The sequence below is a fragment of the Kogia breviceps genome, chromosome 15 (genome assembly GCF_026419965.1).
Source record: "Kogia breviceps isolate mKogBre1 chromosome 15, mKogBre1 haplotype 1, whole genome shotgun sequence".
NCBI classification, from domain to species: Eukaryota; Metazoa; Chordata; class Mammalia; order Artiodactyla; family Physeteridae; genus Kogia; species Kogia breviceps.
The window spans coordinates 81,478,125-81,495,179 of record NC_081324.1 but is presented as its reverse complement, the minus strand read 5'-3'; the positions used below and the strand labels follow the sequence as shown (position 1 = coordinate 81,495,179).

The following is a 17,055-nucleotide window of genomic DNA, read 5'->3' as shown; positions in this document are numbered from 1 at the left end:
AACGGCTGCCGTGGTGAAAGGGGCCACGAGTAGGAAGGAGGTTTAATATTTTCTGCCTGCTCTTTTGCCATTTGAAAAGACATTTTTGCATTGTTCACTGAATTTTTTTCAAAGGGTGTGGGGAGATGCTTTTAAGCCCCTGGCCTTCTCCCCTGTTACTGGTGATGGGCCGCACAGTGCATTTTCAGTGTGTCCACTGCCCTTTGGGTGAGTGTCTGGGATGGGCTCAGGCAGGAACTGTGAATCAGGGAATAAATGGTGGGCACATCCCCCCAAACGGCTCCGGCACAGGGACGTCAGAATGTTGACAGGAGGAAAAACAGCTCGTCTTCCTCTGGGGGCCGGGAAGGAATCATGCTCCTGGTTTGAGAATCAGTGACAAACTCCAGCTCAGTGGTCTAGGATAGCTCAAGGTTCAAGCCATCGGGTGACTTGAGGTTTCCTGCTTGTAGTAAATTCGTATCTGTAATTGGGAAAGGAAGGCATTTTCTCTGCTCTTTGACTGAAAGCTCCCAGTCCAACTACCCTCAGATAGGCCTGGTTACTCCACGGCAGGTGCCCCCCACTCTGCCCACCCACCGAGGGAACCACATCAAAGGGCTGCGGACACACTACCCTGGCGGCGTAGTTATTCTTGTCAGGCTGGATGATCTTCAGGTCCAGGACGAGCTCGGCGAGCACCAGGAGGGCATCCAGGATGACCAGGCAGATGATGATAACCTGTGGACCAAGGGAAGAAGCAAGAAACCGTGAGACCTAAGTGGGGACCCTCCTTTCGTCTTTAAGGGCCGGAGGCATCTGAGTGAAACCACTGGGGACAGATGCCAAGGATGGTAGGCCACTGCCCACAGCCCGAGCGCCCTGCAGGGAGCCTGCTGGGGGCCAGCTCCTCTCGACACGAGCCCCTCCTTCCAGCCCTGGGCAGTGCCTGTCCTAAAGCCTCCGTGTGGCTCACTGACTGACCCTCGGTCACCACTGGTCTTTCTCTTACTCGTAAAAATTCACTGCTTCTCAGCATCTCTCCATCCAAACTGCTAATTCCTAGATGGCAAAAAACACTAAAGTTTCTAAAAGCGTTTATTTTTCTAGTTCTGGGGATTGCTCTTGCCAGGGTACGCCCAGAACAGATGCTCAATAAGCAATTTAAAATTTAAAACAGGGCTTCCCTGGTGGCGCAGTGGTTGAGAGTCCGCCTGCCGATGCAGGGGACGCGGGTTCGTGCCCCGGTCCGGGAGGATCCCACGTGCCGCGGAGCGGCTGGGCCCGTGAGCCGTGGCCGCCGAGCCTGCGCGTCCGGAGCCTGTGCTCCGCAAAGGGAGAGAGGCCACAGCAGTGAGAGGCTCGCGTACCGCAAAAATAAATAAATAAATAAAAATAAAATTTAAAACATCCAGCCTCAGAGATATGGCCTCCTCCAGGCAGCTGGGTTAGAGTGACGTCCACTGTGCCCATGAAACAGCATCTGGCTGGAGCCGTGAGGTACCCACCCCACCTCCCATGTGCTCGCTGGGAGTGAAGGGGGAGGGAGTCCTGTGTCTCCTGGAGAACAGAGAAGAGCTGCTGTAGGAAAGACAATCCGGTGGGTTTTGTGACCTGCTGGAGGGGGGAGGAAGGTGGGGACCAGGGTGAAGTGAGTGGGTGGTCTTATCGATGGCAGTGGGGGTAGTCATGGTGATGGAGGTGGTGATGATGGTGAGGACATTAAAGGTGGGGTGGAGGTGATGGCATTTGGGGAGACCCCGGGGATGACATGGTGGTGGAAATGGCAGCAACGGGAGGAACGCCAAAGGACACTGCGTGACCCTTCTCTTCCCTTGGAAATACTGGACCATCACTTCCCCCAGGCCCTTGCCTCTTACACTCTAAGGTAGATAGATTTTGACCTCTGAAAATAAATCTGCCATTATCTTGGCAGTTTCTACAGTTTCAGGGTGAAATTAAACAAGTTCAGGCCTATAAAAAGTGGACTATTAAACCTTTTGACCATTTCAACCTGTAGTAATTATTTCAGTAATTATTTGATGACATGGTTTATTGTGAAAATTGTATGGCAAAGTGCTTTGTAATGAAGTTTTCAGACAAATCCAAATTCAGTAGCTTAGTAAAGGTTCAAGGGACTTCCCTGGTGGCTCAGTGGTTAAGAATCCACCTGCCAATGCAGGGGACGCGGGTTCGATCCCTGGTCCGGGAAGATCCCACATGCCATGGAGCAACTAAAGCCTGTGCACCACAACTACTGAGCCTGCGAGCCACAACTACTAAGCCCGTGTGCCACAACTAGTGAAGCCTGTGCGCCTAGAGCCCGTGCTCTGCAACAAGAGAAGCCACTGCAATGAGAAGCCCGTGCACTGCAACGAAGAGTAGCTACCTGCTCGCCACAACTAGAGAAAGCCCACGCGCGGCAATGAAGACCCAATGCAGCCAAAAAAATACTCAAGCCTCAGGTGAGGTCTTTCTTTCTTTCTTTCTTTCCTCCCTCCCTCTTTGGTTTTTAGACCTAAAGGGATCTAAGAGCTCATCTGGTCTAAAACCAAGGCACAGAGTTATTAAAAACAGACTGAATATTCAGCCATAAAAAAAGAATGAAAGCACTGACACGTGCTACAGTGTGGATGAACCTAGAAAATATGCTAAGTGAAAGAAGCCCAACACAAAAGACCACACATATTTTATGATTCCATTTACATGAAATGTCAGGAATAGGCAAATCAGTAGAGACAGAAAGTAGATTCATGTTTATCGGGGATTGGGGGTTATTGTTTAATGGGTACTAGATCTCTTTTTGGGGCGATGGAAATGTTCTGGAACTAGATAGTGGTTGACGGTTGGACAACATTGTGAATGTACTAAATAAATGCCACTGAATTATTCACTTTAAAATGATTAACTTTATGTGAATCTCACCTCAATTTTAAGAAGTGAGAGAGAGACCCAAGGTCACAAACTATAATGCTCAGGTCCCAACCGCAGCCTCTAGGAACTAATCCCTAAGGCCCTGAATTTGCCAGTTCACAAGGCAGTACTAGTTCTGAAGGGAGCCGCATCACAAAGAAAAATGCTGAGAATCCAGGGAAGCTGGTTATTTCCAAATCGTCACTGGAAAGTGGCCGTGCCTAGCCTCAGCACGCAGCGGCGCAGAGCGCAGGCTCGGGGTGCAGCCAGTCCTGGGCCGGCCCCCCCGTTAGCCTGGGCCTTGGGCACAGCTCTCAACTCCGCTGAGCCTCAACATTAACTCTAAGCTTCCGGGATAATGCGGTCGGCCACATTTTCTACCCTGAGTGACAAGGGGGTGTGAGATAACGTGTGAGGTGCGCTCCGCGGAGGGCCTGGCCACGGCGAGCAGGTAATAAAAGTGAGGCTCCTGGCCTTCCTGGCCATCCTCCCCTAGCTCAGCTACCCTGTCCGCCTGTGGTTTCCACAGATGCCTGACTCACCCCATATTCTCTCCCTTGGTCGGCTGTGCCATTCTGTGGGAGAAGTGACAACAGTTAACTATGTATCATGTCACCTTGGTCACCTCAAACCATGGGAATAGGTAGAGACTGCACCCAAGAAAGGGATTCCAGAATCTTCTTGTATGTTGGTTCTATATGCAGAGATCAAACCCTTAAACCCTTACCCCTACTCCAGGGTGGCCTCCCTGCTTCTACTCTGGGCCCCTCTACACACTGCTCATGTCAACCCCTCCCCACCCCCATACTCAGAACCTTCAATGGCTGTCCACTGCCCACGGATGGCCTTCCAGTGCTTCCTCTCCCTCTACTGGATACATATAAGCCACCTGGACCCTTCTCAAATCCTCGAATACTGAAGACCCTTTCCTCCACCCCGCCCTTTGCAAACACGGCCCCCTCTGCCTGGGAAGCTCCTCCCCTCCCATCTACAGAGCTCACTCCTGCCCAACCTTGAGGTGTCAGGTGAAATGTCACCTCCTCTGCCACATGTTGTCCACCTCACATCCTAGGTTGGGTCTCCCCCACCCCCAAGATCTCTCAGAGCCCCCTTCAGTTTCCGTACAGAGGACTTCTCTCCACTCGATTCCAACATCTGTCTGATTACTGGAATGTCCACCTCATTATGGACCATTAATCCTCCAAGAGTGAGGGCAGGGACATGCCTACCACACTCACTGCTGTACCCCTGGCACATAGTAGAAGCTAAGAAGCGACTGCTGAGTGAATGAATAAACATCTCTACTCTGTTTTCCCCCAAAGCCACGTGCCCCTGGGGGGCCCGGTCAGGAGAGGTGGGACCTCACAAGGGCTCCCGTTGCAGCTGGAAGGAAGCTGGCTCCTTCCTTCTCTCCTGAAATTGAGGGTTTGGGAGTTCAACACCAACAACTTAACACCACGTCTTCTCTTCTGTCAGAGCCACAGAGGAAAGCACTAAGCTGTCAGGAGTGCTGTGTTGCCTGCTTTGTTTCTCTAAGTCACACGAGAGTGGAAAAAAAAGACTAAAATAATTCCTTCTTCCGATTTCACCATGGAACAAAGTCAGTGATGGGAGAGGCAAGGGCTGCTTCTCTCTGCTTCCAGGGGGGACATTAGCTCTAGGGAGGGGCTGGATTATCATAGTTATCCCTGCAGCAGGGACCCCAGAATGGCTCCGTTCGGGGACTGGGCTGACAAGGAGCCTCCTGCTTTCTCCTGGGACTCAGAACATGCTTCCAGACACCTGCCTGCCCACACTGGGGACATGGGGTGGGGTTCAGACAGGGCTAGCCAGACTCCACCCGCGTTTGTCCTTCAAAATCGGCAGATGTTGGGACAGACACTGAACCCTGTAGAAGTCCCATTCCCTTTGCTATTCTTTGAAGTCTGCGTCTCCCTCCCAGGTTCTCCCCATAACCACACCTGGAGGCTGGCGGTGGGTTAAGCAAGGCAGGTATTTTGGGCATCACTTCTCAATAGGAGAGACTGACCCCCACCCCGGTCTCCTTTGTGTGTGTGTGGTAAATTTTGCATAACATAAAATTTACCATTTTTTCTATTTTAAAGTTGGCATAAAGTTCAGAGGCATTAAGCACATTCACAAAGTTGTACAACCATCAGCACTATCTAGTTCCGGAATGTTTTCATTCCTGCACATGGAAACTCTGTATCCATTAAGCAGTCACTCCCCCCCTTCCATTCCCTCCAATCTGCTGTCTCTGTGGATTTACGTTTTCTGACATTTCATATAAATGGAATTATAAGACATGTGGCCTTTCGTGTCTGGCTTCTTCCACTTAGGATCACGTTGACAAGGTTCATCCAAAATGTAGCGTGTGTCAGTCCTTTTTATGGCTGAGGACAGATAGATCACATTTTGTTTATCCATTCATCAGGTGATGAACTTTAATTGACTTTTGGATTGGGACTTATTTTGCCCCAGACCACATGGGACCTGCCCAGCACATGGTCAGTGCTCAGTACATGTGTGTGGAGTGAAGACGCTGGCGGCAGAGATGGGCCCCCGCCCTGCCCTCGTGACTCTTTGCCGACGGCTCTGCCCCACCCCAGGCATCTCCGGCCTCTGCCCACCTACCTGAAACCTGTGGGCGCTGAAGAGCTTCCTCAAAGTGGTCCTGAAGTCGAGGCGGGGCCTGGGCACGGCGGCAGGGGCCGTGGTAGGATCAGCAGCCCTGCCCTCCTCGCCCGAGGCCGCTGTGGGCGGTGGCTGCTCCTCCTCCTCCTCCTCTTCATTCTCCCACTTCTTGTAGTTGATGTTCCACGCGTGGTAATCATCCCCAACGACGGTGAAGTGCTTCAAGAACTTGCTCATCCTCTCGGCGGGAGCCACCTTGGCCCTGCGGGTGACTGCCTGAAGGGAGGGGACAGAGAGGAAGCGCTCAGGTGGCCCGTCTGTCACTCTGGGGGAGCAGGGCCCCAGCTGGGCCGGGCCACGGGGTGAAGACAGTCCTCGTGCTCAGAGCACCGTGCAAGCACAGACCATGAGGTCACAGTGGTTTCTCATGCATTTATTTTTGGAATCCAGGGTCTCAGGGCCGGTGAGGCAACAGGAAACCCCAGATTCCGTCAGGCCTGCCACTGTGGTCTGGTTGGCAGTAACCAACAGGAGAGGTACTGCCACCCAGTCGCAAAACACCCACCACGGGCCCTCATGTAAATACTGGAAGAGCAACCCATGGTTCAGAGACATCACAACCTAAAACCCCAGAGGTGAGAGTTGGCAGGGTGGGGAGAGGGCAAAGGCAAAAGTAAAAGTACCCAAAGTTTCACACAAAAGTGAAGCCACCCTCCCCGCCTTCCATGCTACAGACCAGTCCTGGAAAGGTCTGAGCAGCAAGCGGATGTTTCCCAAGTTCAGCCAGTGCTGTTTTAAATACATTATGGACAGTTGTTTAAAGACGGATGGACTTCAAAGCAAAAAAGCAAATATCCTCCCATTCCTTTGTCCAACTTACCCTACCAGACATCAAATTTTTTATAAAGTTCAATAATGAAAACTTTCAGTTATGTTTACAAGAATAGGCAATATGATCAGCATAACAGGATAAAGGAGCCCAAAACAGACCCAGGTCCCTGTGGGAACCTGGATGTGATGGCAATGGCAGTCCAGATCAGTGAGAAAACACTGGAGAGGTTAGGATATCTGGCTTTCCCAACAGGGGGAAGAAAAAAAAAAATCCCTACCTCACACCACACAGAGAATAAATTTCAGTTGTATTAACCTATATAAATGTATTTTAAAAAACTTTAAAAGTCTTAGAACAAAATACAGACAAGTATCTTTATGACCTCAGGTCTGGGAAGGATTGCTTAAATAAGACACAAAACACAAAAGAAATGGATAGACCTAACTCATCAAAGCTAAACACTTTTATCTCTCGCTCTCTCTCACACACACATCTGTACAAAGTCAGATACACCACAGACTGGGAGTAAATATTTCCAGTGTATTTAACAGACAAAGATTTTAGTGTCCAGAATATATAAAGAAATCATACCAAAAAAATACAACTCCATGTAAAATTAGGTAGTGGATATTAACAGGCAGGTCACATGAGAGGAAACCCAGATGGCCAAGACACTCAACTTCACTAATATTCAGGAAAATGTGAATTGACATAACAATCACACAGCTTTTTGTTCCTCACATTGGCAAGAATTCAAGTCTACAATAGCAAATGTTGGTGAATGTGTGAAGCAATGGGGGTCTCCTGAACCCTGAAGACAGGAACAGACACTGGCACCACTATTTTTGGAAGCAATCTGGCATTGTTTTGTCAAGATGAAGCTGTACTAGTTAATGATCTAGTAATCCCACCCCTAGATAGGCTTCAAAGAGAAACTCACCCACATGTACTCAAATCAGTAACATGTTCAAGAATGTTCACTGCAAATGTTCACCTAAATGGTAGGAGATAGAGAAGTGAATTTTCTCTATTCATGTGATGGAATTTTATACACAGTTAAAATGAATGAACCATGTCTCTGTGTATCACTGATGATATCCACATGTACCCCCTCAGCAGTACTGAACACAGCAGATCACTCCCTTTCTTCAAAAACTTCCTTCATTGGCATCTGGGATTCCACACTCTCCTAGTTTTCTTCCTACATCAATGGCCGCAAAATATTACTATATATTGTTTTCGGAAAGTGTAAAATGTGAGCATAAACATACAAAACAATGGGATTTCTGATTCTGACCATGATACAGTAACTGGTATAAACAACTATACCAGTTAGTGCAACTGCCATAAAATTAACTATACCAGTTAAAGCAACTGCCATAAGACTAGATAAACGATAAAACTGGATAAAATATATGAAATTTACTGTGATCCCTGAGAGAAGAGAAGCAAATGAGATGAGCCCCACAATCACCTGCCTGGAAGTACTTTCTGGACTGTGGAGACAAAGATTATAGTTCAGGGCTATTGAACTTTCCTTCCTCAGGAATTTGTGTGTCAAGGTACCAGAGAAAAGGAAGCAGCGCAGAGAAGAAACTCAAAAAAGTAGACTTTGGCTGAGTCCTAAAATTCACATGTGCAGAGCAAGACTCCATGAGGCAGGGCAAAATATAACTTTCAGGGGAAAAAAAAAACAACAAAACTCTTGGGGAACTGTGAGCTGAAGTACTACCAATTACATAGGGCTGGGTTAGGAGATCTGAGTTCCAAACAGCTAGAGTAGAGAGATCTTGTTGAACACTCTGAGCATTCAGTAGAAATTCCAAAAAAGCCATGCCTTATAAGTAGACCTAATCTAGCCCTCCAGTCAGGGCTACCTTAGACCTCTCCCAACTAAGCTTAAAAATAAGGCTTTTTAAAAAGATCAAACTTATCCCTAAGTAAATTAACTGCCCGTTGGAACAAAACTCAAAAGTGCTCTTTTGAGGAAGACAGCAAAACACCCTCAACAACATAACATTCATAATGTCCAACATATAATAAAAAATTACTAGGCAGATAAATAAGCAGAAAAAAATGTGTCCATAACCAATAGAAAAATTAGCTTAATAGCTCAAAAGGGACAGAGATAATGGAATTGGCCAATGGAGACTTGAAAATAGCTATTCTAACTATGTTCAAGGATTTCAAGGAAAACATGAACTTAATGAGGGAACAAATGGAGAATCTCAAAAGAGAAATGGAAACTATAAAAAAGATCCAAATGGATACTCTAGAACAGAAAAATACATATATGAAATAAAAAATCACTGGATGGGCTTAATAGCTGATTAGACACTGCAGAAGAAAAGTTCAGTGAACTAAAAGATAAAAAATTGAAAATATCCAGTGAAAGCATGGAGAGAAAAAAGACTGGGGGTGGGGGGAAGAATAGAGCCTCAGGGACAATATTAAGTGGCCTAATATACATGTACCTGGAGTACCAAAAGGAGATAAGAGGAAAAATATTTGGGGAAATAATGACTGAAGAAAATTTCCAAATTTGATGGAAAAATAGAAACACGTAGATACAAGAGTCCATGTCCCCAGAGTATCATGTGACACCTGACCTAGAACAGAAGCCCATCAAGTGCCTGTTGGCTGAGGGCACTGGTGCCCTGTCTCCCACGCCAGCCCTCCAATTGCTGGGTTCCCAGGGCTGGCCAAGGGCCGGGCCCACAGATGTCCCAAATCTCTCTGGGTGGCTACTGGCCGTAATCCGCCCCCCTCAAAACACCTCACCTAGCAGATGGAAACCTCCTGTACTAGTTCTCAGCATGGTGGGAACCTCAGGGTGCTTTGCAAAAACCACATTTTATATTTCATACAGGAAAGGAAAATTTTTTTGAAACTTTGCACCCAGTAAAGAAGCAACTTTCAGTAATTTGGGATGAAAATATTTATGGCACCCAGCAGAGCACAAAACAACTCTGGTTTTAAGTCAAAAATCTGTCATTCCGGAAGCAGAAAAGTTCCAGAAAAGGGCAAAGATCATGAAAACGTTGTGGGCCTCAGCAACTTCACCACCCACTCTGGACTCTCAGCTCTTGGGATCCCCCCACCTTGCCTGGGTGGGACGGAAGGACTGACTCAGTGAGCTATGGGGACCACTGGCCTCAGTGCCTAGCCTGGAGCAGCCCCTCTGTAAGCACCAGCTGGTATTATTATTCCTCAACAACAAAAACTCTCACCTCCACTCCTCCAACTTCATCATCACCCGTGGATATCTTGTTTCTCCGGTTACTAGCCCCGCTGCCTGCTCCGCAACCCCCAGACTATTTAGTTACATGAACTGAAAGATTCCTTTTCTGGCTGAAGCTATATAGATTGAGTTGTTTCTTTCACGTGCAACCCAGAGAATCTAGATCAGTGGAGGCCCTGGCACTGGACACCCCCATCTCCATCTCCCCTGCATTAACCCTTGCTGTCCCAATATATCCTGGCATTGCTCTCTCTGGGGTCACCTTTCCGTATCAAAGCCCACAACTATGGTTCCAGCTGGACTGGACCGTATCCTCTCACACTGTGGACTTGGCTCTGTTTGACAACCTCTCCTCTTGATTTTTCTACCATCTCTGGCCTCCCTTCCTGTACCATGTCCCTGCCCCCACGCCACCGGAAGTCCTCAAGTCCCCAACCCTGAGCTTGTCCTGGCACAGGGCGACTCTCTCCCTTCGGTGGTCTCTATACACCTGTGTTTTCAATGCTGCTCAGGTGCAAATCAGTCTCCAGCCTGCTGTCTGATAGCCTGCCAGGTCATTAGTTGCTATGACCCAACCTGAACTACTTTCTTATCTTTCCCCCCAAATCCACTCTTCCTTACATGTTCCCCTAGGTCATGGTGTCACATCCACCCTGCTGCTCAAGCCAAGAACTAAGGATCATTCTTGGCTCCTCTCTCTCCGTCAATCTAACCTCCTAAACACCACTCATGCTGCACCTCTCTTCTCAGTCTAACTCTCTCCTACTGCTCTCACCTCTTGCCGGGACGCCAGCACCAGCCTCCTCACTCAGCCTCCTGCCTCTGACCCTTTCTCCACCCAGTCGTGGCCAGGGTCACCTTTCTCCAAGGCTGGTCTGGCTGTGTCCCTGCCCTCGCCTATCCTCCCCCTCTTCCCATTACCTTCAGTCCCTCCACCCTCACCCACTGCCAACCGCTGCCTTCAGGACAAGGTCAAAGCTCTCTTGGTCTCCTCCCCAGCCTCTGCCACACTCCAGTTCACCAACTGCATTGCGGTTCTAGAACAAACCATGCTCTCTCTTGCTTCCAGGACTTCACACGGCCTTCCCCCTGCCTGGAATACCCTCGCCTGTCTCACCCTAGTTCTCTTCCAAGTCTTACAGACGTCGATTTTACCTCCCCTGGGAGGTCTTCCTTAACCGCCGACCGCCAGCCTGCCGGGTGAGGGTCCTTCCTCTACTTCCCATCAAGCCCCTCACTAACAAACACTTTGACATCTCAAGGTTGTCTGTCTCCGGCACTGGTCTGTGAACTCTAGGAGGGCAGATGCTCTTCCTCCTCCAGTCACAGGGAAGGGCTCAATAAGTATTTAATAAATGCATTAACAACAAAACCGCAGGAGCTACCCATCAAAGGTAATCGCCTACATCTGGTTTACACATGCCAGGTATTATATATGAAAAATTACTACCTGGGAAAGAGGGGGAAAACAAGAAAAACAGACCCACGATTTGTTGGAGAAGAAAACGATCTTGTGACTGTCTATTCTTACAGACTCTGAAGCTGCCATCTGTAGGAGGGGGAAGTCCTTATTTCATGGTCATCCAGCAATCACTGAAAAAGGTACTTTTAAAGAAAGCCAGCCGACTCTCGATTCCCAGGGCCTCATATCCCCTAAGTCCCCATTTCCCCGTTCCCTCCCACAGCCTACTTTTAGGGACCTGATTTGCTTATTAATCAATACTCATACCCCAAACAAGACACAACAGCAGCAACATCTATTATTGTTGATTGTTTATTATTTGTTGTATCAGCACACCGGTAAATTCCTTAAATGCACCATTTCGTTTTAATTCCTAACACCCCTCTGAGGTCGAAGCCATCATTTTGGGTCTGGGTGAAAAAGATGCCTTGTCCAAAGTCATTCACTCAGAAAATGGCAGAGCCAGGATATGCCCTTGAGCTGTATGACCTGGAGCCCCTGTGTTAGAAGACATGGCCGAGAAAAAGCCAGGCAGCCCGAGACCGGAGATCTGCCTGTTGGGAGAGTGCAGTGGGATGAATTGAGGCTGCCCCCAAACTCATGTCCATTTGAAACCTCAGAATATGACCTTGCTTGGAATACAGGCTTTTGCAGATATAATTAGTTAAGGATCTTGCTGGGAATTCCCCGGTGGTCCAGAGATTAGGACCCCGTGCTTTCGCTGCCGAGGGCCTGGGTTCAATCCCTGGTCAGGGAACTAATATCCCGCAAGCCACATGGTGAGGCCAAAAAAAAGATCTTGCAATAAAACCATTCTGGATTTAGGGTGGACCCTAAATCCAGTGACTGGTGTCCTTATAAGAAAACGAAAGGACACACAGAGGAGAAGGCCACGAGAAGAGGAGACAGAGATTGGGGTGATGCATCTACAAGCCAAGGAATGCCAAGGATTGCCAGCAACCACTAGAAGCTAGGAGAAAGGGATGGAACAGATCCTCCCTCTAACCCAGCCAATACCCTGATTTTAGAACTCTGGACTTCAGAACTGAGAGAATAAATTTCTGTTGTTTTAAGCCATCTGGTTTGTGGTCATTTGTTATGGCAACCCCAGGACGCTAATACAGAGGGTGTGTGTGTCCGAGTCAGCCCAAGGGTACTACAGACCATGTGCTCGCTCGCTCTCTCTCTCTGTCTCTCTGTCTCTCTCTGTCTCTCTCATCTTCGTGGACCACACATCCATCCTGCATTCCTGGGAGAAAGCAGGCTCCTTTGGAGTCACAAAACCACTTGTTTCTTTTTGCTTGCGGCTTATAGGCCACCTCCACTTGCTCTCACTTGATGCTGACAAAAATCCTGAGAAGTGCGTAGGACAGGGAGGTGTGGTCTCTCCATTCTACAGAAGAGGAAACTGAAGCTTGGGGAGGGGAGATCTACTGCCCAAAGTCACCTGGTGTGGTAGGGTGACAGAGATGGTGGGAGGAAGGCACTCCCCTGCACCACCTGGTGGGCAAGGAAATGGGGACATCCTTCTTAGGAGGGCAATGAGGCAGTTTCATCTTTTGAAAAAATATGTGAGTCTCTCCAATGTGCCAGGCATGGGAGCAAAGGAGGATCAGCCTTAAACCAGTTTCTGTCAAAATTTTAAATGTCGTTGTTTGACCTGACAAGGGACTCACACATGAGCAAAAAGACACTCACGCATAATGCTCACTGCAGACCTGCTAGAACCTCAAGGTCCATGGTTTAATACACCGTGGTAGACCACACTATGGATGGAATATCACACAGCTGTCAAGAATGCAGTATGCCAGCGTGGCTGTACATACTGACATCCATGATCAAGTAAAAACCAGCATATTACAGATCAAAATGTATAATGCCATTTTTGTAAAAAACAAAATCAACAACCCAAACCAAGTGGTTACCTCTATGAAGCGACAGGGATTGGGATTGGGTTGGAGGGTGAAGAGAAACTTTCTTTTTTTTTTCCTATTAGGTTTAACCATAAGAAATAGTCATTTATGTAATAAGATCTAACCTGCAGAGAATGAAGTATTTGGGGGGAGTGGGGAGGGAGGGAGAATGAAAAAAAATATATATATATATACACACACATACAGACACACACACATATATCTAATGTATACAACTGGAATCCCTGAATAAGAAAACCAAAACAATGGAACAGAATGGTTCAAGATATAATTCAAGAAAACTTTCCTGAAATAAGACTTAAAAAAAAATGACCATTTTGGGGGACTTCCCTGGTGGTCCAGTGGGTACGACTCCACACTCCCAATGCAGGGGGCCTGGGTTCGATCCCTGGTCAAGCAACTAGATCCCGCATGCATGCTGCAACTAAGAAGCCCATGTGAAGCAACTGAGAAGTTCGCATGCCGTAACTAAGACCAGGTGCAGCCAAAATAAATAAATACATATACATATATATATATATATATATATATATATATATATATATATTTTTTTTTTTTTTTTTTTTTTTTTTTTTTGTGGTACACGGGCCTCTCACTGTTGTGGCCTCTCCCTTTGCAGAGCGCAGGCTCCGGACGCACAGGCTCAGTGGCCATGGCTCACGGGCCCAGCCGCTCCACAGTATGTGGGATCTTCCCAGACCGGAGCACGAACCCGTGTCCCCTGCATCGGCAGGCGGATTCTCAACCACTGCGCCACCAGGGAAGCCCTAAATACATATTTTTTAAAAATGCTTTTTAATGACCATTTTTGTAGGTCAAAATTGGTAGAAACTGACAATTTCATGTGGTTCAACCTAATATATACTGTTTGTTGTTTTAATTTCTTACACTGAGAACTTGTTTGTGTACAGTTTTTAAAAACAGAGAAACATAAGTGGTAAAGCTGGCATATGAACTCAGGTCTACTAGCTTTGTTCTTTCTGAGACGTTCTGTCAATGATGGGGAAAACGTGCCAGAAAGGCTGATATTTTTAAAGCAACAAGAACGATGATATTGAAAGAGGCTGAATCAAGGTTCTGAGATGCAATCCTCCCTCCCTTAGCAGGGGAAACTGACACTTGCAACATGGCAATTGCCACCATCCAGTGGACAGTCCATGGACTTGCACCTGCACCTTGTCTTCTGGGTCCAGGGACCTTCAGACACACCCAGCCAGGGTCAGAGAAGTTGTCCCCAACCCCTGCCTTCCATCTCCCTCCCCCAAAGCCCACCCATCACTAAGCCCTGTGCATTTTAGCACCTAAATGACCCTTGAATTCATCGTCTCCTTCTTCCATCTTCTGCCACCTCCCTGCCCCGGCCTCCACCTTTTACTTGGAGGATATACCAGCTCCTCACTGTTCTCCCCAACACTCTTAGATTCTCGTCAGCAGCCTGAGAGCACTTCTTGAAACACAATCACGTCACTCCCTGTGCAGAAAAGGCCTGGGGCTGCTGCTCTGCTTGGCCCCTGGCTGACATCTGGGAACTTGGATTTGGGGAGGGTTCCCACCTGGTAAGGACAGCTCACTGTGACTGGACTGTTTGTAAAGACAAGTGGTTTATGTAGAACACTTGCTCTCCTCTGGGTAGTCTGGAATTTTTGGAGTTTGGAAGGTACCCATGTGACCAGCCCCCAAATAAAAACCTTGGGTGCTGAGTCTCTAACAAGCTCTCCTAGCACGTGTTGTCACTATTTGCTGCTGGAGGAATTAAGCAAGTCCAATGTGACTTCACTGGGAGAGGAATCTGGAAGCTTGTGTCTGGTTTCCCCTGGATTTCACTTCATGTATCTTTTCCCTTTGCTGATTCTTCTTTGTAAAAGTCTTAGCCATGAGTGGAACTGTATGCTGAGTCCTATGAGCCTTCCTAGCGAATCATTGAACCTGGGGTGATCTTGGGGGATCCTAATGCACTCCCTTATTTGCAACTCTTCTTTGGCTTCCCACTGATCTTAAAAATAAAGACCTAGGGAATTCCCTGGTGGTCTAGTGGTTAGGACTCCACGCTTTTACTGCCAAGGGCCTGGGCTTGAGCCCTGGTCAGGTAACTAAGATCCCACAAGCAGTGTGGTGCGGCTGGGGGAAAAAAAAAAGAGACCCAAGTGCCTTCCAGAGACCTATAGCCATTCTGCACGCTGTGGCCTCTGCCTGCCTATCCGACCTCACCTGTCACCAGTCTCCCTGCTCTGGCCACGTGGTCTCCATTCAGCCCTTTGTGCTCAATAGGTGCCTTCAACCACAAGGCCTTTGCACACGTGATTTCCTCTGCCTCCAATGCCCACTCCTCTTCCACCTTGTCATTTTTTCTTTTCCTCCTTCAGAAGGTCTCCCTCAAGCATCCCAGCTCCAGGGAGCTGACCGTGTACCTCCCCTGTTGCATTCATGCGTGGCCCACCTGCCTCCCCAATGGAGATGGATCCAACTGTTTGTGCAACAGAGTCTGTTTCCTCCCCCACTCCCCATTAGGGGACTGGGTAGGTGGGTTTCTGCTCGTGCCATATCCTCCGTGTTCTTCATGCCTGGAGGACCACAGGTTCCCTCCCACTAAACATGCCTGGAGGGCGGAATGAATCCCTCGGGCAAATATCTCCTCCTGGGGGACTCATGTATCTACCGCCAACTCCCCCTACCCTGTCCCCAGGGATTTATGTTCTGAGGAATGCCTATTTTTAAAATCGGGGAAGTCTTTAAATAAGCGTAGCAGCTTTTCCTTCTCTGGGGTGGGGAGGAAGTTTGAGGTTTCACGGTGACGGCTGACTAGTTTGGGCGGGGGTGGTGCTGCTGGTAGACTGAGAAGCCTGACTGGGGGCCCAGGTGCACCAGAGACGTCGTCTCCAACTTTTCTCTCCATTTCCTGTAGGGTCAGAGTCCCTCCTGACTTGATGGAAGAGTCTCTTGACCTGGCAAGTTGATCAGGAGGCTGGGTGGAGACGATGTGGGAAATAATATTTAAGGTAGTGGAAAGTGTAGTGATTATAACTATCCCCAGAGCACCTGCCATTTTCTGAGCTCTGTGCAAAAGCCCTTTGTAACATACAGCAACAACTCGACAAGGTGGGGACTGAATCCTCTTCATTTACAGGTGAGGAAACTGAGAACAGAGAGGCCAAGCAACTTGCCCCAGCTCACACAGCCAGTGAGAAGCAGAGCTCAGACCCCGACCCAGGCTGCCTGGCCCAGAGCCCTCTCCCTCCTGCACGACCTCTCTGAATGCTGCCCTGGACCCAGCTCGCAGCTGGTGAAGGCCAATGCTGGGCGGGGAGTTCAGCCCCGTGTTACTCAATAAGAAACACATTTTATATCCTGCCACTTAGTACACGTTGACATATGTACGTTCCATAACCAACACTAAAGTTAACATGTGAGAGACTTATGTTTTCCACTTTCTTCTATTTCTGAAAAGGCTGATGGCAGCCCGTTAATGGATTCCAGGAATCACTAATGGGTCGAGTTTGAAAAACACGGGTATGGTGGCATGTACTCTGTCTATTTCCCTGGGGGAGGGAGAGGATGATTGTCAGGGAGGTGGCAGTCCTGCCCAAAGTCTGTGAATCAGGCATGTTAACTGGGAAGCATAAGTCAGGCTGCTATTTGTGTTAACAAAAGCATAGAAAGAAATGAAAGCATAGAGAGAAAACCAGAGTTACCCAGCTAGAAATTAGGACCTATCACCAGTACAACTGAGTCATCTGGGCCACCCCATCCCCCAGCATCTTAGTGATGCTTCAGCCATGGAAAAGATGGGATAAACAAGAATTCAGGGCTCCCCTCTTTCCTGCTCCACTGTGGCTCGGCCCTTGGAAGGAGGCCAGTGCAGCTGCAGTTTAACCAGTAGCTCTCAGCTCTGGCTGCACGTTGGAACCACCTGGATGCTTAAAAAAAAGAAAAAAACCCAGTGCCTGGGTCACAGGCCCCAAGATTGTGATTCAGTTGGCCTGGGGGTGGCCTGGGTGTTGGGATCTCCAATGTACAGCCAAGGTCAAGAACCAGCATCGTAAATGAATCTGGTGCCTCCAAA

General features: G+C 48.2%; 1 protein-coding gene across 4 annotated transcripts in view; it reads right to left on the bottom strand.

Moving 5' to 3' along the window:
- The window catches only part of HVCN1 (hydrogen voltage gated channel 1), a 29,696-nt gene that overhangs the window by 3,984 nt on the left and 8,657 nt on the right, over nt 1–17,055 (bottom strand). For all 4 annotated transcript variants that reach the window (XM_059039604.2, XM_067015625.1, XM_067015623.1 and 1 more), the window contains 2 exons: nt 5,527–5,802; nt 616–720 (listed from right to left, as the gene is read on the bottom strand). In XM_059039604.2, the coding sequence (XP_058895587.1) occupies nt 616–720; nt 5,527–5,802 (381 nt within the window). The remainder of the gene's footprint in view (nt 1–615; nt 721–5,526; nt 5,803–17,055) is intronic.